We start from the raw sequence: 21,072 nt of genomic DNA on the forward strand, positions 1-21,072 counted from the left end.
GTAAGTCAGTCGGAGAAGGACAAACATTATATGTTCTCATTCATTTGGGGAATATAAATAATAGTGAAAGGGAATATAAGGGAAGGGAGAAGAAATGTGTGGGAAATATCAGAAAGGGAGACAGAACGTAAAGACTCCTAACTCTGGGAAACGAACTAGGGGTGGTAGAAGGGGAGGAGGGCGGGGGGTGGGAGTGAATGGGTGACGGGCACTGGGGGTTATTCTGTATGTTAGTTAATTGAACACCAATAAAAAATAAATTAAAAAAAATAAAAAAAATAAAAAAATTAAAAAAAATAAGTAACAGAAAATGATAGGATGAAAATTCCAAACAAAGTTATTATACAGGAAAAAGAGAATAAGAAGTAGAATGACATCTCCCCTGTCAGTGTGGGTTTGTCCTGGAAGGGAGCTTTGGCTGCAGTTTTGAGAGCTCATAATGCCTAGGTAATTCAACCCCTTCAATCTTACCACATATCACTTGTACTCATTCTAGTTCCACTTGTTTTTCTCAAATTAGTCCACTGTGTTATCTAACTAGTACTTTGTATTTTAATTTGTCGAGTATTTTAGGGTTTTCCTATTTTCTGATCTGTCAGATGATCCATTGTTTCTTTACGCTCATGCCCACACAGATTGCTCGGGTCTTATAGATGTGAATTGCCCCCAACCTCTTGTATTTAGAGTTCATGGAAATATGTTATTACTTACTTTTTTGTAGATGTTGTCCATGGATTAATTAATTAATTACTACATTGCATGCACAATTCACTTACTCCTTATGGCCTCCATGGCTCTGCCTCTGCACAGCCTCAAAGGCCTGAGTGCAGACCCTGATGCCTAGCCTAGTGCCTAGCCTTCACCATGGGGTGAAGCACCACTGGCAGAGAAAGGCGTGAAGGAGAAGTGATGTTTGCTTGATAAGTGGCCTGAGCCAGACTCCTTATGGACAAGTTTGGGATAACAAGGATCCATTATCTGGGGTGATACCCAGCTATTTCTCTATCCAGGACTCCTCTGCCAGCCCCCGTAGATCTCCTGAGATCCTGGGAGATTGCTTTCCTCTGGGAAGAGTGATGGAAGAAATAGCATCCTCGGAGCCACCCTTAACCCTTAGTCTATCCTAGCCCATCCTCTCCTCATCCTAGCCCTCCATCTGGACTCAAATTTACACCGTTATATACATCCAAAGCTATAGAGCATATCTGGAGGGCTCCAATTGCCTTATTTGTCTTTATCTAGGTAGACCAGACTCCAGCAGATAGGAGTTCCTCTTAGTGTTCAAAAGAGGTGAACAACTCCTGATGGAGGGGCTTAGGTGAAGGGAGCCATCACTGGATGCTGGCAGTTGGACTAGGGCAGAGAGAGCAATGCCTTGAGACTGTACTTTGTGGTGAGAATCTGGAGGTACAGGCAGCAGTGGTCTCCTGGGACAAATTCTTTAATCTTTGCTATTGCCAAGAGGAACAACTGGCCCCAAGGATGTACAATGAGACAGTGTGTTTGGGTTGTTTCAGCCTTAGACCTTGGCAGATGTCAGATTGGCCTCAGGGTTTTGCAGCAGAGGCCCAAGTTGCTGCCCAGGGACCTTCAGCCTCCAGGAAGACAATAGACTTGCCACCAACCAGTCCTTGTGCAGTTTACTCCTCCACTCTGGCCTCAGGCAGTTCTGACCCACACAGCCTTTAGTCTATTATCTGGTCCCTGACACCTGGCCATGGGCCCCTGCCCTGTGACTCTGAGTGGGATGGGGTAAGGCACTGACAAGGATTGGGGTTTTATAGGTGGTGTGATGGGGCCTTCACCTGGCAAGCACCAAGGTGTGAAAGGGAAAAAAAATTAATGAATATATTAATTAAAAATAAGCTTATGGGTACAAAGTTTCAGTTATCCAAGATGAAAAAGCTCTAGGGACCTGCTGTACAACATTGTGCTTATAGATAGTAATGTAGTAAAATTTCAGTTAAAATTTTAAGAGGGTAAGATCTCATTCTGTCTTTTTAACCACCATAAAAAATAAGGTCATAAAATATTCTGTACAATTCTATGTAAAGGATGTTTAAAAAACCTATCACACCTATCTCTGTGTACATACATGGAATTAAATACATAAAAATGTACAAGTGGTACTTCTCTCCAGTGGTGGGATTATGGTTAAATGTTTTTTTTTTCTTTTTCTGCATTTTCTGATTTTTCTAAAGTGATATCAAGCTACATTTATGATCAGAGACATACTCAGAAAATGCTTTCTTCTGTTTTAGATCTCCTTGGTTCTCTCTTGCATTTCTGAAATCAAAGAGGACTGGCCCCATCAGAAGACAAACCTCCTGTCCAGGATCACACATCTTCAGTTGAAGCATGGTTTTATCCTCAAAATAACAATGTTTTATCACTTCCCCCATCCTAGTCCCTTGGTCTTTACCTCATACAATTCTCTTATCCCTAAGGGATCTTGAGGAATGCTGAGCCCTTTGTTCCTGTCCTTTCTGTCCCCTGAGGCTACTGCCTCCTCTTGCCTTATCACAGGAACCTTTTCCATATCCCACACCTGTCAATATGCTAGCTGCAGATGCTCCCACAGGATCTGCTCTTATTAGAGCCACTTCTTCTGATTCTGCTTTTGCTAGTGGAAGTGGAAGGGGATAAATGATAGGTGGTATATTAATTGTGGAAATGGGAATGGGATTTTAAGGCGCTGCTCCTGTGAAGGTCTAGTAGTGGATATGAAGTTAAGAAATGGGTGAGAATGTGGAGAAGAGGAGGATATTGCTATGATTCTCCACTTGCTCCACACAGAATTTTGCCTCTCCCACACTGAAGATCTCACAGAATCTGAAAACCTTCTTCCCACATCCCCTACACTTTCCTGTTCAGAGAAATACCATATTACTCTTCCATCATAAGTGCCTGTAAGGCTGCGGTACTAGGCCCATCCCTACCATCAATAATAGTAGTAGCTGCTGCAAGCCCTGGTTCTTTTTCCTCTTTCTCCACCACCATTTGAACTCTTCCTATACTGTGCTCACACTAAATTTAGATCCAGCAGGAAAAATATCTGCACATGCTCATCTTTCCAAATGCACAGGGGACATTAGGATCTATAGTATATCATAGTATCTCCTCTACTCCCCTTCCTTTTTTTTAATAATAAATTTATTTTTTATTGGTGTTCAATTTGCCAACTTACAGAATAACACCCAGTGCTCATCCCATCAAGTGCCTCCCTCAAAGCCCGTCACCCATTCACCCCCAACCCCCGCCCTCCTTCCCTTCCACCACCCCCAGTTCATTTCCCAGAGTTAGGAGTCTTTATGTTCTGTCATGTGTTTGTTCCCCATAACAGCTCTCTTCTATTCCTGCATTCCTATCTCAGGTAATCACGGCCCTCTCTGTTAGTCATCTCTGAAAGAAGAAAGATTTCCAATATGACAGGATCATTTTTGTTGTCCACTCCCTCATCTCACTATCCCAAAAAGGTGTCCAGATCTTTGTTCCCCACTTATGCCAAAGGAAATTGATGCTGTCAGCCTATTTTTGGTTTTCTATAATCCTGATCATCTTGACCAAATTTTTCTAAGGGAGCAAAGAATGACTTAGAGAACAGAGAGAATAGAGAGAGATCACTGTTTATTATATCTAAGCCCTCTTTACTCCCTACCAGGACCCCAGGGAGAAGGTAGGGCCCTAGAGTGGAATGGCTGCTTGGTGTATGTAGGGAAATGGACCCTAGGCATTAGGGCTTCCAACATTAGCAGATACCTCCAAACCTCACTGACCCTGGAGAAGCAAACAGGCCCACCTTCAATGTACCATCTGGACTTGGCCAGTAAGGGTAGCAAGGTTAATCACACAATGTACTGAAGGTCCCATAAAAACCCCTTACCCTTCTCATTCTTAGGTAATTTTCATTATGACAGAGACCCTCTCATTGAATGAGACTGAGCTTTCCTTTGCCTCAGTGGGATAGGAGGAATATACAGATTTAAGCTGCCACTTCTGACCAACCTGCCCCAAGATACACATTACATAGAAGACATAGCAGACCAGTGCACACTCTTTATTACTAATTAGGATCAGAAAAACCCTGGCAGAGGTTGAGCTTGGTGATCTGGACAGATCTCATGGGGGAAACTACAACATTTTTGTTCAGACTAAGGTTCCCACACCTTCTCACGCCCTCTGCTCCACCTTGGCTGTCTTCTTACTTATAGCAGCTGCCTTAGAAGAGCAGAGAGCCTTGAAGAGAATACACCAAGTGGAGGAGAAAGGTACCAGGTGCATTCTCCAGAATGCTTGTCCCAGTCCAGTATTATTTTTAATTCAATCCAAGAGAAGTATGATGTCTGTCCTTGGACTCCATCTTGTTCTTCATCCACTTTTGACTGGAAATGGGCTTAGGATGGAGGTAGTCAAGACTGAGGGTTAAAAAAAAAAAAGGAAAGACTGAGGGTTTAAGTGTGTGGCCAATACTCCCTCAAGCATTATATTTCAGTCACTCAGTCGTCTTTCAGGCAACCAGAAAAATAGTTTTCCCTCTCAAAGGAAGAAATTAGACTTTCAGAAAAGTCCTGCCTGCACTTTGTGATGCCACTTTCCCGATCTTTGCCACTGCTAGTTTGTTTCACCTAAGAGCAATGAGATGAGAAGTCTGGTAAATCTTCTCATGAAAGTCTCTGATATTGCTCCCAGAACTGCAAAAATATCTAACTTGTTTCAATTGGGTTTACCCAAAGGCCATGCTATACACAAGGCAAATAAATTACCTCTGATCTCAAATTATGCTCTCTCCTATCATATAAGCAAACTCACCAAAAAGTTATGATGTGTGCACTAAATATTAACATATGGTTCTAGTTCCCAATATACATTAAATAATCAATAACTATGTTTAATGAATTAAATGTGATTCATCAAATTTGCTATTATCTATAGAATTTAACACTGCAACACCCTCTCAACTCTTCCAAATTACTCCCTTGTATCAACAGAGAAATTAAATTCTAACAAAATCGTTTTGTCTTCCTTCCCCCCTTATGAGCGCCAAAGCATCTCTTCTTCCACGACTCCCTCTCACTCTTCTCAGCTCCAGCCAATGAGGGTCTCCATGAGGTTTGGGTGAGCCAGAATCAAGGTGTGATTTCTTTAGACTCTTGGGAGATCTCCTAATGGGATGGATTCAACTTCTTCAGCAACAAACAAGTTCTGTGGGGCTCAGAGATGCAAAAACAGGCCCTCACCTATAAAACTTAAAAACAAGAAGCAAACATGAACGCTGTGGTAGTTTACAAATGAATAATAGCATTTTCAAGGCAAAACAGTGCTCCTAAAATTCAATATGGTTATAACTTGAAAAACACATGGTTGTTCATAGCCAATGACATAATATTTTCAGGAAAAGGAAGTTAATAAGAAAACAGAAAGGACTGAAAAAAGGAAAAGGCTTCATGACTTTAGCCTCTCCAAGGTGTCAACCAATCAGCATCAGCTATCCAGAATCTACCACCTGCAAACCTAACTGCAATTAGGAGAAATCCTCTATTTATTTTTATTTTATTTTTTTTTAATTTTTATTTATTTATGATAGTCACAGAGAGAGAGAGAGGCAGAGACACAGGCAGAGGGAGAAGCAGGCTCCATGCACCGGGAGCCCAACGTGGGATTCGATCCCGGGTCTCCAGGATCGTGCCCTGGGCCAAAGGCAGGTGCCAAACCGCTGCGCCACCCAGGGATCCCGAAATCCCCTATTTAAAATGTGTGATACTCAAAAAGTAATCTATCCTTGTTAAAATAAAGGTATAAAATAAAAACATAGGTACATATGTGCTTGTGTGTATGTAATCAGAATGATGAAAAGTGATTAATTTGTGTAATGGGATGATGGACAATTTAATTTAATTTTCTATATCATAATTTTGATTTTCAAATTTTCTGTGAAGTATATGAGTTACTTTTTCATGAGGGGGGTCTTAGGAAATTGGTTTTTCTTTGGAGTGTTTCCATTTTTACTTACCTTCCTAAAATTAGTGAGTCTGTACTGGGTCCAGGCCTCTACTCTCACCAGCCACACAGACTTTCTTACATTTATAGCAGGCCTTGCGCCACGAAAAATTAATGGCTTTACACCATGGGCAGTCCCAATTCTTTGGACTGCATACTGAGGCAGGCTTCCCCTGGTGTTGGGAATCCGAGGCTTTTTCCCCTTTTGGTTGCTTGGCCTTCTGCCCCTGAGAGTGCTGTTTCTTGGGGCTTTTTCTGGCACCACTGCTCCTGCTGCTTCTCAGTGGGGATGTCCCCTGAGGCCTCTCTGGATCTTCTTGGCTGTGGTTCTTGCTGTTCTCCGGGGAGTACTTCTTCTGGGGCATCACTGGACGTTTCTTCTGGCTGGAATTTCTGTCTCTCCGGGGTGCTGTCCCCTGAGGTCTCTCCAGATTTTCTTTCTGGCTGTGGTTCCCGATCTCCAGGGAAGCCATTCCCTGGAGACACACAGGACCTTCCTCTTGGCTGTGACTTCTGCTGCCCCTCAGGGGAAATCCCCCCTGGGGGATCTCGGAATATTCTTCCTGGTCATAGCACCTCTGGTCACAGAGTGGGACCATCTGTTTCTGGGCCCTCACTGCAGCCCATGGACCAGGTGGGACCAGAGGAGGCATCTGAGGCGAGCCTACTGGTGCTGCTGTTGTTGCTGCCACTGCTGCGTCTGCTTCCACGACTAGTGAGTGCGGTAGAGATGCCGAGTATGGAAATCCCATAGGGAATGATGCAGAGAATGGAAATGCATGTGACACCTGCACTGGCAGAGAGGATTGCATGACCTGGGCCCAGGAGCTCGGGGGTGCCTGCACACGAAGCACAGTTGCTGGAGCTGCTTCTGGAGCTGCCGCTGGAGCTGCCATCTGGCCCTCCCAAGGCTGCACGGCCTGTGCTCCTGCAGCCATCATCTTGCACTGCTCATCCACATCCACCGGCCATGCTCTGGCTCCACGCTGTTTGGCTCGTGACTCAGACATGACTTCCTGAGGTGGCTTGTCAGCCAGGGCCGATTTCTCTGCCTGGATCAGCCGTCGGCGCAATACATTCCGCTCATTCGACACCTGCTGCAGAGCAGCCCTCGCGCATCGAAGCTGTGCAGCCATCTCCTTGCGCTCCCCTCGCATCCGCTGTAGCTCGGAGGCCAGGGCCCAGGCGGCGGTCTCCCGCTCCTCCATCTGCTCCTGCAGCCTCCGGATCCGGCGCCCCTGCTGCTCCCGCTGCCTTGCGGCCCCGCGCACGCCCAAGGCCAGCGCGCTCCAGGCGCAGGCTCTCTGGTGGGCGCGCGGCACCCGCGGGTCGGCCAGGACCCCCCGAAGCCGGTCCTCCACCTCACTCCACGGCCGTGAGCGCAAGGCCGCGTAGAACTCCGGGCCGCCGCCGTTCAGGAGGACTTCGTTGTTGATGAACCTGACCACCTCGGCGTGACGGAACCCGCTGGCGTGGTCCCCGAAGTCCACTGCCATGGCCGCCGCGGCCCAGCTGACCCCCGCCTCGCGGACTCCGCCGCCCCTGCCGCCGCCAGTGAAGGTGGGTCCGCCCTTCACCTCCACACTCAGCCCTACTGAAGTCCTTTCCCAGTCCTGGCCTCCTCCTTCATTTCTTTTCTCCTTCACGCCTTTGTTTCTCCAAGAAGAAGAAGAAGAAGAAGAAGAAGAAGAAGAAGAAGAAGAAGAAGAAGAAGAAGAAGAAGAAGAAGAAGAAAGAAGAAAACAAGTGAATTCTCTCACCACACCAACCCCCAGTGCCTGAAGGGGGACGGTGGCGTGATGCGTCAGACGTAAGAGCTCTGAGCCACGTGCCACCGCAAGGTATGCTGGGACCCATCTCCCGGGGCCACGTGCCCCCTGGAGTCTGAACCGGGTGAAGGGCTGCGCTGTGTACTACAGTGAGCCCAGACAGTGACAGAGCACATTAGATTCGTTGGAAATCATAATACTTGTCACTCATGCACAGAAGGGCTTGGATGGGACTTTCAAACACACACACACACACACACACACACACACACACTCCCAGTCTAAAAGAAAGGGTCGGTCAGAAAAGGTCAGAGAACTTCTGAGGGTGAGAGGGAGAGAGTCAAGGAGGAAGCTGGGGTTGCAGGACCCTGTTCAGGGAGATAAATAGGGTGCAAGCCTGGGGTCTACCCAGAAAAGGAGCAAGATAGTGTTGAGTGAAGGCTGTGGTTGCAGTACTGCTGTGGGGAAGGGAATGAAGCTGCACCTTGGGGCAGCAGGGGGAACTAGGTGAAGAAAAGAAGAATATGCCACCCCAAAATATGCCACTTTGGCACATTACTTTGAGTAAAAGTTACTTAAGAAACAGCTGATCTAAGCAGGACACTCTAATCCTCCTTTGTTCCCCTGAAAGGAGGAAATAAATCGCCCATGTGAAGTGTACCCTCTCTCTACCCAGAGAATAGAAGGCACCCTTGCCACCATAAATAGGGAATGAATTTAAGGTTGAGAAGGCTGCATAAAACACCTTATTACTTCTTCACTAATTTATAATCCCAAACTCAAACCTCTTTGCCTTGTCAATTCTTTACAATTTTTTTTGTCTTGAGGTTATAAAAGCTGCCTGCTTTAGTCACTTTTTTTAGTCTCATATTTATATAGAGTTTCTGTATGTATGAAATTAAATTTGTTTTTCTCCTGGAAATCTGTCTTATGTTAATTATTAGGCCAACCAAAGAACGTTGAAGGGAAGAAAGGAGTAGTTCTTCACCTCTACAGTTTTGGCACCTGACGTGGGGCCCTCCACTACCTAGACGTTGCTCACTCTGAAGCTGCTGAAGCTGTGAGATGCTGGGAGTCTGGCAAGAGCCCACAGAAGGTAAGAATTCTTACCACATCAGTCTCCTGGATCTCTACTCACAGAGTCTGGTGGAAGTGAGAGTGGTGAGAGTCCTTTTCTTTTTCTAAATTTAGTTTAACAGGAGAATATATATATATATATATATATATATATATATATATATATATATATATTTGTGTGATCAAGTTCTTGGATATATTTACTTGTAAATATTCATTATGAGTACTCTTGTTATCTATTAATCTATTTCCTCTCAGAGATGGTCATTGTTTTCTTTTGTCTCTGTCCCTTGTAGTTTTTGTCATAAGGAGAGAAACCATAGGGTAGGATGCTTCACAAAATGGTGAGTTCACAGTTCTCACCAGACTGGCATCTGTTTAGACAAACTTGGCTGTGGGTTCTTTATGTAAAAATCAGATGAGGTTTTCCTTTCATCTTGTTCTGTCCTGAGAGTATGGCATTGTGACCAGTAAGAATATTCTCTCTGGTCTCTGGCAGCCAGAAGGTACAAGTACTGACTTGCATTTGGTAGCTAGCCAAATAGGCTGGGAATCCAACCTGTGAGGTCACAGGCAGCATTCTCTTTGTCCAAATGTGCCAGGTCTCAGGGGAGTTTGTCATAAGGTGTCCCAGTTCATAAGCAGCCTTTGTTGTCTAAACCACAGTTTTCTTGTTAGTGCTGGAAAAGTATCATTCTAGTTGCACCTGCTCAGTGGCACAAATTAGTGGATCTGCAACTGGAGGCATCTCACATCTCATGGAAAACTGGATATACCATTTTCACTACACCACTCTTACTACTGGTGACAACAAAAGTTTTGCTTTCTTAGGCTAACTCTGGGAGTGAACCCTTTGGATCTTGTGAGGGCTGCATCTTTTGTACTCTCTTTTGGGATACCTCTTATGGTCATGGTTAAGCTATAAAATGTCTTATTGGTTTGAGTCTCTATTGAAATTAATATGAGATCATACTCATCAATGCCAGATAATAAATCCTTTGAATTAGAAAGACTTCTGTATTTGAAAAAAAATTAAAGAGCTCTCATCCTAAACAACTGCCTTATTGGTACCTATGGAAAGACCAAATTATAAAGTGGATATAGAAGAGGATAATTACTAGCCTTAGGGATTCCCCTAACAAGATTAAAGAACAGAAATTAGACATAGAACAAAAATTAAAGTCCACATTCAACATAAATTCCTCTTTTTAAAATCCAGCTTGTCGCTAAATTATATACCAGAAACAAATATTACATTGTATGTTAACAAACTGGAATTTAAATAAAAACTTTAAAAATCAAATAATAAAATCTAGCCCTGTCTCCTTAGCTCCTAAGACTCCTCTACCTTTCCCAGAAAATCCCTTAAACATCAAGCTGCTTGTTTTAACCTCTCTTTCCCTATAAGATTTACAAAGAGCACTCTAGTCTGATCTCCAGGTGTAGGCTATACATGTTATTCCTGTAAAGGAGGAAAGCCAGGAAGTGAGTTTAGCAGAAACACAAAGATAGGTGGTGGGATTCACTTTACCCTGTCCCTTACAACTACTCCTGCTCTCCAGGGTTCTCAAATGGGGATCATTTGTATTTCCAATGGGTGCAGTAGGACAAATCATATTTAAATAGGAAAGAACAGATTGGATTTCTGGTGACAGATTCAATGGTCAGAAAGGTTTTCCTCTTTGGCAATAGACAGGGCCAAGAAAGAAAGGGAGGAAATAAGCTAAGAAGGTACAGTGAGAAAAAGGTATACAGGTCTGGTCATTTTCGGAAAGCTGCCTCCTTCAGCTGTCATCTGCTTCAATTCTTATAAATCTTAATTTTCAGGTCATTACTTGGTGTACAGATCTAATCAGGGTTTGATGCTTTCTGTAGATGTGACATATGGATTCAAAGATCTGTTCTTGGGAGTTTGGCAGCACAAGGGTTGGTTAACAGTATCTGATAGAGGTCTTTCCATCAGGGTTGAAGAGAGTGTTTCTGGACATGTCTTTTCCAATGATGAAATTTCTGGGCTGCATGGTGTGATGTTTGAGGTCTTCGTCTCTGGGGAATGTTCTGTGGAAAGACTGTTCTTCTGAAGAATGGTTATTTTCAACAGAAACAATTAGGCCTTTGCAATATTAAAGTATATTATATCCCCCTTTATTAACTGGATCCAAAGAAGCAGGAGCCAAGTACATTGACCATCCTGTGATTATCTCAAACAGTGAGAGTTTATGAGGTCCAAAAGGAGTAGACTTGAAATTTAGAACCACTAATGGCAGTGCTTTTGGCCAGGATATTTGAAGGATCTCTACAAATTTTGCCTAAATGCTATGTTAGTGCATTCAATTAGCCCTAAGGATTGAAGACAGTAAGCAGAGTAGAAGTGTTGTAACACAGGCCAAACTGCACAGACCTGTTAAAGTGAGTTCCCTGATCACAGAACAGACCTGTCAAAGTGGAGTTCAAAGGGGATTCTCCAAGTAGGGATGATCTTTTCTAGTAACATTTTAGCCACAAAAGTAGCAGTCCAGTAAGAAAACATACAAACAATTAGCAAGACATATTTATATCCATGAGATGAGGAAAGCTAAGTAAAATACATCTGCCAAACCTCAAATGGTCCATTGGGAAATTTAAAGTGTGTAGGAGCAATTGCAGACAGCTTTTCCTGAATTATATTTCAGGCAGGTAGGGCAAGCAAAGTAGGCACTCTGTGACCTTATTAATATTTAGCCACCAGTATTGCCTCATAAAGGTTTTTGGTTTATCAGTAGACCAATGATTCATTGCATGTACAGTACTCAGTAATGGGAATTTTAGAGTCTCTGGCAGCACTGGATTATTATTTGGCCTAACCCCAGAATTTTCTTTTTTTATCGAACCAACATTTAGTAGATTTTCAAAGTGTTTTTCCTTTGCTGGGGCCAATTATTGGACATCTTCAGTCAATTTTTCTATATTATTATTTGGGGGAACATCCCTTTGGCCCAAGACAAAGGTTTAGTTGTTCCTTCCTTTGAAGCAGCATTCTTTGCAGAAATAATCATCAAGGTGGTTTCCATGAGTTTCCAGAGAATCAAGTTTGGAATGTGCAGGGACCTTGACACTGACCAAAGTGTCTGCAAGAGTATGACATCTAATAATTCCTGGATATAAAGGCCATTTTTAATTTTGTCCCAACTAGGAGTAAGGAAGCCTTGCTGTTTCCATAGCATTCCAAAGTCATGAGCTATTCCAACATACCTACTATTAGTGTAGATATTTACAGTTTTGCCCTTAGCTAAAATGCAGTTCTGATCAAGAGTGTACAATTCAGCCTATTAGGCCAGTTCAGCCAAGGGCAAAGGTGTTGCCTCAGTGACTTCAAAAGGAATTGCAATAGTATACCTAGCATATTTGTAATTTTCACCTTTTAAATAAGAACCATCAGTAAACCATGGAGAGTTAATGTTATACAAAGCAGTTTCCTGTAAGTCATCATGAGGAGTCAGGAGGTGATCTGTGAGAGTCATAGTCATGAGAAGTATTGACCATAGAGAAGTGAAGAAGGGTGACAGTGTTAATAATATTACACTGAAAAAAAAGAGTTTGGAATCCCATGTTGACGGTAGCCAGCTAGTCTGAGAAAACCTTGTAATTAGCATTCAGTTTTGGGAAGTTCAGGATGCCATGAAACCTATTTGAAACTAAATGCAGCCCTTGTTCTGAAATCAGGTGCCACAAATATTGAACCTGAGTTTGAGTAAACTGCAGTTTCTCCTTGAAGATTCTATGTCCATTTAAGGCTAAAAGTTTTAACAGGTAGATACTGCCTTCCTGCAAAGAGGCCTGAGATAGGGAGTAGAGAAGCAAGTCAACTACATATTGTAATAAAGTAGAGCTTCCAGATAACTTTATATCATTTAAATCCACTTTTAAGATTTGGGAGAAGTAGGAAGGATTTTTTTAAGTAAAAAACCCTGGGGCATTACTGTCTAGGTACACTGCTTTCCTTCCCAAGTAAAGGAAAGAATTATTGACTAGCTTTATCCAAAGCAAAATCAGTCACTGAAAACTTTGATGGAGCAAATAAAAGATGTTGAAACATCATCTGATTTATCTGGTTGACTATTTTGGTTGCTATCAAATTCTAGAATAATTTTCCTCTTTCAGGAGAAAAATTCCAGCATGATATTTCTCTAAGGAATTTCAGATTAATAAATGAACAGGGGTGGAGAAACTAAGAAGAAAAGTATGAGAGTCTCCTAGCGGCCCTAAATGAAAGGGAATAGGTTTAGAGATAGAACCAGTTTAGGTTTATTACAGATCCCCACTCTTTGAACTGTTTCAGTACTTTGAGGTAAGGGCTATTTAATAACAGCAGGGTCAAGCATCAAGAGTGTAGCTCCGGTGCTGATAAGAATTCTCTAAGCCATTTAAGAGGAAGGATTGGGAAAAGCCCTGTAGTTCCTCAGACTCAGAGTTGTATCATTGGGAGTTTGGAGGGCATTGGAAAGGCTGGTTGGAGGGCTGAACACGCCTGAAATGCTTACATTTGGAACACACTTTCTTCTAGTGTCTTAGTGTTTAGCAATAGTGGAGAGACCAGGAGGGTTTGGTTTTGTTTAGGGCGTCTATTTGTTAAATCTGAAAATCAAAGATTTTATTGGTCTTCCTTTTAGTTAAATCCTCTAGGGTGTAAGTGAGCTGATTTGCTAAAAACTGAATCCGGAGTGTAGTTTCCCATTCCATCCTAGTCCTTTTAAAAGAGAAAGATCCCAATTCTGCCCTTTAATGAACATAGAGTTGAAGGCTATCTGAGTGGATTCAACATCTATAAGGAGGCCAGAATTTTCCTTAAAAACAATTTGGATATGATTGTAATAGTCATGCATAGTTTCTAAATGGTAGCAATTGCCCAGCATGGTCATATAAAAAGGCATGGGGTTGGTCTCTCATTTAAAGTTCTATAGATTTGTTCAGGATCATCCTAGTTAGTTGTTTTCATCCAATGTTGGGCTTGGCCTTCACCGCTAAGCATGTGGACTAGCTGGTATGAATCTGAGGAACCTGAATGGTAAGTCTGATTGATTATATTAAATTCCTTGGCAAATCTATGAGGATCTTCAATAACTCCAGGAAAATTTTTGACTATGGCTTGCAGTTCAGTCTTAGTCCGGGGGACATGGGAAATTAGGGGATTAGCATTAGGACTCTCAGAAGGTCTAATTTTAAAGATGTAGTTTCTAATGGGTTCAGAAGAAGAAGGAGCAAGAAGTTCCGAGAAAAAGAGAAGTTCGTTGAGAGAATTAAAATAAGGAAGTAAAGGGTAAAAAGAGGTGGGAATGGGGAGAAAGATACCTGTGAATCGTTTTTGTCTTCTTTCAGCTATTGACTTGTTAATTTAGAAATGGTAATTTGTAAAGAGGTGATTTTAGAGTCCTGAGTATACCTGGAAGCCTTAAGAAATATGTGTCCCATTCAGTTTGTTTTATTTTAGAGCCATGGTTCTAAGAAAAGTAAGTTTGGTTTGATCAAAAGTACCCCATAATAACCATTGGAGTTCTAAAATTATTTTTAGTTAAATTGGTCCAATTAGTTGAAAATGTACATTAGCGGTGCCTGGGTGGCTCAGCTGGTTAAGTATCTGCCTTTAGCTCAGGTCATGATTCCAGGTTCCTGGCATCGAGCCCTGTATTGGGTGCCTTGCTCAGTGGGGAGTCTGCGTCTCCCTCTCTCTGCCCCTCCCCCTACTCATGCACTCATTCTTTCTCAAATAAATAAATTCACTCTCAAATAAATAATTTAAAAAATGCACATAAGTAGGGACCATAGGGTGTTTTTGTAAGATTTATTTATTTATTTGAAAGAGAGAGAAAGAGCTAGGCAGAGGTACAGAAGGAGAGGGAGAGAAGGCCTTAAGCAGGCTCTGCACTGAGCACAGAGCCTGACTCAGGGCTCAACGTCATGACCCTGAAATCATGACCTAAGCCAAAACCAAGAGTCAGACACTGAACTGACTACACCACCCGGGTGCCCCAGGACTAGTTTTTAAACATAAAACTAGCTTAGGTAATAGAAGGAAGTCCCTCCTGAAAGAATTTAGCAGATTGAGATCCCATTACTCAAAACGAGAGGTTCAGGAAACAGAAGAGTACTCAGCAAGAAGGACAATGGCTTCAGAAAAATAACAAAAACAAGAACAGATCCTGAATAAAGTCAAAGAGCTCAATCAGAAGGAAAGAGCTCATATCCAAGAGGAGATTTACTTAATGGAAAGGAAAAACATGACTCAGAGAAGCAGAGAGCACAAGGGACTCAAGTGGGTACTTCACATGGTTTCAGGGTCATTAGTTTCTAATGGGTTTGTCTCCTTTGGGTCCCTTCCTGGTCACCGTGTAATTTTGACCTTAGAAAACAAAAGATCAAGTTACTTTAGCAGCAATTTAGTGTATTCAGGAATAGCAGAAGAATTGTTACTCAGGACCAGCAAACTATGGCAAACCATTGGCAAGTCTGGAGAATAGAGGAGAAGAGCCTGCTGAATGGGAAGAAATCAGAGAGGGAGACAAACCATAATTGACTCTTAACTCTGGGAAATAAACTGAGGATTACTGAAGGGGAGGTGGGTTGGGGAACGAGGTAACTGGGTGATGGGCATTAAGGACGGCATGTGATGTGATGAGCACTGAGTGTTATACACAACTGATGAACTTTTGAAAACCATCTGAAACTAAAGATGTACTATATGTTGGCTAATTGAATTTAAATTTAAAAAAAAAGAAGAAGAAAGGAGAAAGCTGGAAGGGGCTGTTTTGCTGAGTTCTCATTGGCTGGGCTGTTGCAGGTCAAGGAGAAATTCTTTCTCCTGCTGGCCTATGTAAAGAAAGCTTCTTTACGTGGGGGAATGTGAGGTATGATGCTCTAGAAGTAAGTCCAAGTCCACCTAATTTACCAACCCCAAATCTCCCCTATTCATCTCAACATGTGTATATATTATAAAAGATCGGGACTTTAGAAACAGAACCGTCCTGTACTTAAAAAGATGGAAAATTTTAAATAGTAATTACCCTACACTTCTGATAATAGAGAAATGTACCATAAAACTCCTAGGAGAGGGATCCCTGGGTGGCGCAGCGGTTTGACGCCTGCCTTTGGCCCAGGGCGCGATCCTGGAGATCCGGGATCAAATCCCACGTCAGGCTCCCGGTGCATGGAGCCTGCTTCTCCCTCTGCCTGTGTCTCTGCCTCTCTCTCTCTCACTGTGTGCCTATCATGAATAAATAAAAATTAAAAAAAAAAAAAACTCCTAGGAGAAAGCATACATTTTTTTTCTCCATCCCTTGAAGATGTAAACATTAACATGTCTTTGAAATGTAAATACCCCGGGAAATAAAACACTGCCCCCAATCACCTGAGACTGAAGAAAAAAGGGAAGAAAGAAGTTTTTAGTATACAAACTTCTTTAGAGGCTCCTTTGCCCAAACACTAGTCCACAGCCTTCATAAGATTACTTACCTGGGGCACCTGGGTTGTTCAGTGGTTGAGCATCTGACTTTGGCTCAGGTCGTAGTCCCAGGGGTCCTGGGATTGAGTCCCTTGTCAGGCTCCCCACGGGGAGCCTGCTACTCCCTCTGCCTATGTGTCTGCTTCTTTATGAATAGATAAAATCTTTTTTTTAAAAAAGATTACTTATCAAAGACAAATACAATTCTTAAGAGTATTCTCCACAAATATTAGTAAAAAGTTCTAGCCATCTGAGCAGGTACACAATTTACTCCAATTGCAGAAGCACAATTTAAGCCCAACTGTTATTTATAAACTAGTGAGTTCTATATTACTATACCTGATTCATGACTAAAATTTTAGAATGAAAGTTATAAGGACTCTGTATGTTTATGTATGCTATAAATGTGTCATGTATATGTGATATTTTCCTACCTCAGGATGATATTGCCAAAATTAATTTTTTAAAGGTTCCATTTAATTGGCTTAAAGAAAAATAAATGATGATCAAAATAAATATTTCTAAGCTCTCAGAAATATATTTGAAACTAACTGAAATGTTTTTCAAGTTACATGATTCAGAATAATCTTCAGTAAATAAAAGCTAGTTTAGTTTTATTGGTTTAATTAAAAAAGGAATGTCTTCAGAGTTATAAGCATTAAATATAATGTATACATACAATTTTTATTCTATCTGGGCTTATTAGTCAAATAAGCTCATGTTACCTCTGTTACAAAATTTGTCAGCAAGAAAAGTAACTTAAGATGATAGCTAGCTGCTTTAATGTCTCATGAAACTTTCATGAGCAATCTAAATATAATTGTTTAAAACAAGGATTTAAATAGTTGGAAATGAGATAAATGTTTATAAGTAAAGTTTCCAATAATAATTATATTTTATAATAGGTCTACTTAAATAGTTTCCAAAGACTTTTTTGGTAACTTTAAACCTTAGGTTAAATGATGGAAATTCAATGACTATCTAGAACATTTCCAAATAAGATAAAATACTGAAACATTATTTACTAAACATAGGCTTATCTACTTTTGGCTTCTTATTACAGAGAAACTAAAGATATTTTGATCTGTCAGTAAACATGTCCTGTGCCACATTGAAAAATTATAGTATAAAAAAGTATATGATTCTAGAAATCATGAATTATATTCATAAATTTGCCAATCTGAAGAATGTTGGTATAACAGTTCACAATTGCTTACTTCTTAGCTCTTACTAGAACTTAGTTTCTAAGTGTTAAAAATTGTTTTTTTTTTACAGATTTTATTTATTTATTTATGAGATACCCACAGAGAGAGAGAGAGAGAGAGAGAGAGGAGAGAGAGGCAGAGATACAGGCAGAGGGAGAAGGAGGCTCCCTGCAAGGAGCCTGAAGTGGGACTTGATCCTGGATCCCAGGATCATGCCTTAGCCGAAGGCAGACACTCAACCACTGAGCCACCCAGGCATCCCTAAGGATTAAAAATTGTAATTATTTTAATAATTAGTTAATTAGTGGGTTAACGTAATAAGTGTACTTAAAACTCCCAGAAATACTAAGGGAAACATCTCTGTGCAAAAAAAAAGTAAGATGTATTTTTGACTAAGAAAAGGTATGAGGTATGGACTGTGTTTTGTTAAAGGAAAAATAGTAATTTTGTGTAAAGTAGAAAATCTGGTTATTTCTGAATAGTGGAGAGGAAAATAAAGAACAAACTAAATGGGTATAGAAAATTGGGAAGGGAGAAGGAAAAAAAATCTTCCTTTGTATAGTCAGGCTGGCTAAAATTAAATTTATTTAAGGGCTTTAAAAAATAAGGTTTTTAAATTTAAATTTAATTTGCCAACATATAGAATAACACCCAGTGCTCATCACATTACGTGCCTTAATGCCCATCACTCAGGTATCCTATACCCCCACCCACCTCCCCTTCTGCAACCCTTTGTTTCCCAGAGTTAGGAGTCTCTCATTGTTTGTCTTCCTCTCTAATTTTTTCCCCACTCAGTTTCTTCTCTTCCCTTATGGTCCCTTTCACTATCTTATATTCCACATATGAGTGAAACCATATGATAATTATCTTTCTCCTATTGAGTTATTTCACTCAGCATAGTACCTTCCATTTCCAACCATGTCAACATAAATGGTAGGTATTCATTCTTTCTGATGGCTGGGTAATATTCCATTGTGTATATATACTACATCTTCTTTATCCATTCATCTGTAGAAGGACATCATGGCTCCTTCCACAGTTTGGCTATTGTGGACATTGCTACTATGAACACTGGGTGCAGATGTCCCATCATTTCACTACATCTGTATCTTTGGGGTAAATGCCCAGTAATGCAATTGCTAGGTTGTAGGGTAGCTCCATTTTTAACTTCTTGAGGAACCTCCACAGTTTTCCAGAGTGACTCTACCAGCTTGCATTTCCAACAACAGTGCAAGAGGGTTCTCCTTTCTCTATATCCCCACCAAAATTCGTTGTTTTCTGTCTTGTTAATTTTAGCCATTCTGACTGGTTTAAAGTGGTATCTCATTGTGGTTTTGATTTGTATTTCCCTAATGACAAGTGATGTGGAGCATTCTTTCATGTGCTTGTTGGTCATGTGTAGGTCTTCTTTAGAGAAATGTCTGTTCATGTCTTCTGCCCATTTTTTGACTAGATTGTTTGTTTTTTGGGTGTTGAGTTTGGTAAGTTCTTTATATATCTTTGATACTAGCCCTTTATCTGATATGTCATTTGCAAATATCTTCTCCCATTCTGTAGGTTGGCTTTTAGTTTTGTTGATTATTTCCTTCACTGTGCTGAAGCTTTTTATCCTGATACAGTCCCAGTCGTTCATTATTGCTTTTGTTTCCCTTGCCTTCATCGATGTGTCTTGAAAGAAGTTGCTGTGGTCGAGATCAAAAAAGTTGCTGCCTGTGTTCTTCTCTAGTATCTTGCATGATTCCTGTCTCACATTTAGTTCTTTCATCCATTTTGAATTTATCTTTTTTATGGTGTAAGAGAATGGTCCAGTTTCATTCTTCTGCATGTGGCTGTCCAATTTTCACAACACCATTTATTGAAGAGACTGTCTTTTTTCTATTGGATATTCTTTCCTGCTTTGTCAAAGATGAATTGACCATAGAGTTGAGGGTCCATTTCTGGGTTCTCTATTCTGTTCCATTGATCTATGTGTCTGTTTTTGTGCTAGTACCACACTGTCTTGATGATGATCATAGTTTTATAATACAGCTTGAAATCAGGCATTGCAATGCCTCTAGCTTTGGTTTTCTTTTTCAACATTCCTCTGGTTATTTGGAGTTTTTTCTAGTTCCAAACAACTTATAAGATTATTTCTACGAACTCTGTGAAGAAAGTCCTTAGTATTTTGATAGGGATTGCATTGAATTTGTAGATTGCTCTGGGTAGCATAGACATTTTCACAATATTTATTCTTCCAATCCATGAGCATGGAATGTTTTCCCATATCTTTGTGTCTTCCTTAATTTCTTTGATAAGTGTTCTGTAGTTATTAAAGTACAGATTCTTTACCTCTTTGGTTAGGTTTATTCCTAGGTATCTTTTGGTAAAAAAAAAAAAAAGCTTTAATAAAAATTGCATACTTATGCTTATATAAAACTAAAACTTAATATTTTTTCATCTGTTAAAAAAACAAAGTTTTCTTGAACTGTTGATCTACTCCTGATAAGAGATTGTGAAAGGCTTTTCTTTACCTTTTAAGTAATCTGATTAGAAAACAAAGATTCTATGTTTTATCAAAATAATTTACCGTCTTTCATGCTGTCTTCATCAGGTCTTTGATTACTTAAAACTTAGTCTTCTCAATGTTAAAAGAGCTAAGTTTTGCTTATGACTATGTAACCTTTTGTATCTGCCTTTAAACTGTCATTTGGTTAAATGAATAATTAAGTATTGTTTCACAGTGATCTGCAATCCTAGTTAATCAAGTATTTTAAAACCTTATGATTTTTGACAGACTTCCCCAAAATCAGATTCTAAATGAAGTCATTTTAATCTGGAACAAACTTTGAGATTTCCAGAGGGTCCGTGGAACATCTCAAAATTTTGTTATCTCTCATTCTAATAAAGGAGATATTAAACCTTAGCCTTGTTTATATTAAATTACATGGGAAGCATTGTCAAGGAGTGATGTTTAACCTTCTTAGATTATATTCGTATGGTAGAAGTTATTAATACAAGTGTCACAGAAATTGTATAAAATTCCTAAAACTGATATGAAATGTTATCAGTTATAATTCCAATTATTAATATTCCATATTAAAATGTGTGTCACAGAAATAAGCAAATTTCCTTGTCAGTTGCATTATAATGAACTCTCATCAGATCTTTAATCATGGTCATTTTTAAGTCCTTTGCCATTTTACACAGTTGTTAACTCTGATGCTTTTGCAAAAATGTTCCTGCAAAAGTTTTTCATCTTCAAGGAGACCCATGGAAGGGACTCTAACAAGTACATGTTTCTGATAACTTTCAGACCATATTACTAAACTGAGTAAGAATTTACAGAATTCTAATGAAGAACCTGACAGATTCATTAAACTGCTAATAAAAGTTTAATACAAGAAGAACTAATTACATGGGACTGAATGAACTGATGAAGATAACTATATAATTTAAATGACTTTTTGAATCATTTTTGGTTATTTAATGTTATGTTTTTCTAGATTTAAGGAAGCTATTTTCTCTTAAACTATTAGCAGTTTGATAAAATACACCTTTGTGAACAAAGATA

At 40.4% G+C, this 21,072-nt stretch overlaps 1 protein-coding gene across 2 annotated transcripts; it reads right to left on the reverse strand.

Moving 5' to 3' along the window:
• Nucleotides 1-3,631: 3,631 nt before the first annotated feature.
• LOC144308211 (testis-expressed protein 13D-like) lies at nt 3,632-7,902 on the reverse strand. Of its 2 annotated transcripts, XR_013374791.1 has the most exons (3): nt 6,011-7,902; nt 5,075-5,245; nt 3,632-4,415 (listed from the first exon to the last, which is right to left on the reverse strand). XR_013374791.1 is itself a non-coding variant. In XM_077888562.1 (2 exons), exon 1 carries the CDS (start codon nt 7,491-7,493, stop codon nt 6,021-6,023), a length of 1,473 nt encoding a protein of 490 aa, XP_077744688.1. In that variant the 5' UTR covers nt 7,494-7,902; the 3' UTR covers nt 3,632-5,245; nt 6,011-6,020. The 2 variants fall into 2 exon arrangements, 1 of the variants encoding a protein (XP_077744688.1); XM_077888562.1 differs by having other exon boundaries at nt 3,632-5,245.
• Between the last annotated feature and the right edge of the window lie 13,170 nt (nt 7,903-21,072).

Source organism: Canis aureus, chromosome X (assembly GCF_053574225.1).
Source record: "Canis aureus isolate CA01 chromosome X, VMU_Caureus_v.1.0, whole genome shotgun sequence".
Taxonomy (NCBI): Eukaryota; Metazoa; Chordata; class Mammalia; order Carnivora; family Canidae; genus Canis; species Canis aureus.

Bases quoted from the DNA above. Each gene is read 5' to 3' on its own strand.
- LOC144308211 (XM_077888562.1), bottom strand. From the start codon at position 7,493: ATGGCAGTGGACTTCGGGGACCACGCCAGCGGGTTCCGTCACGCCGAG.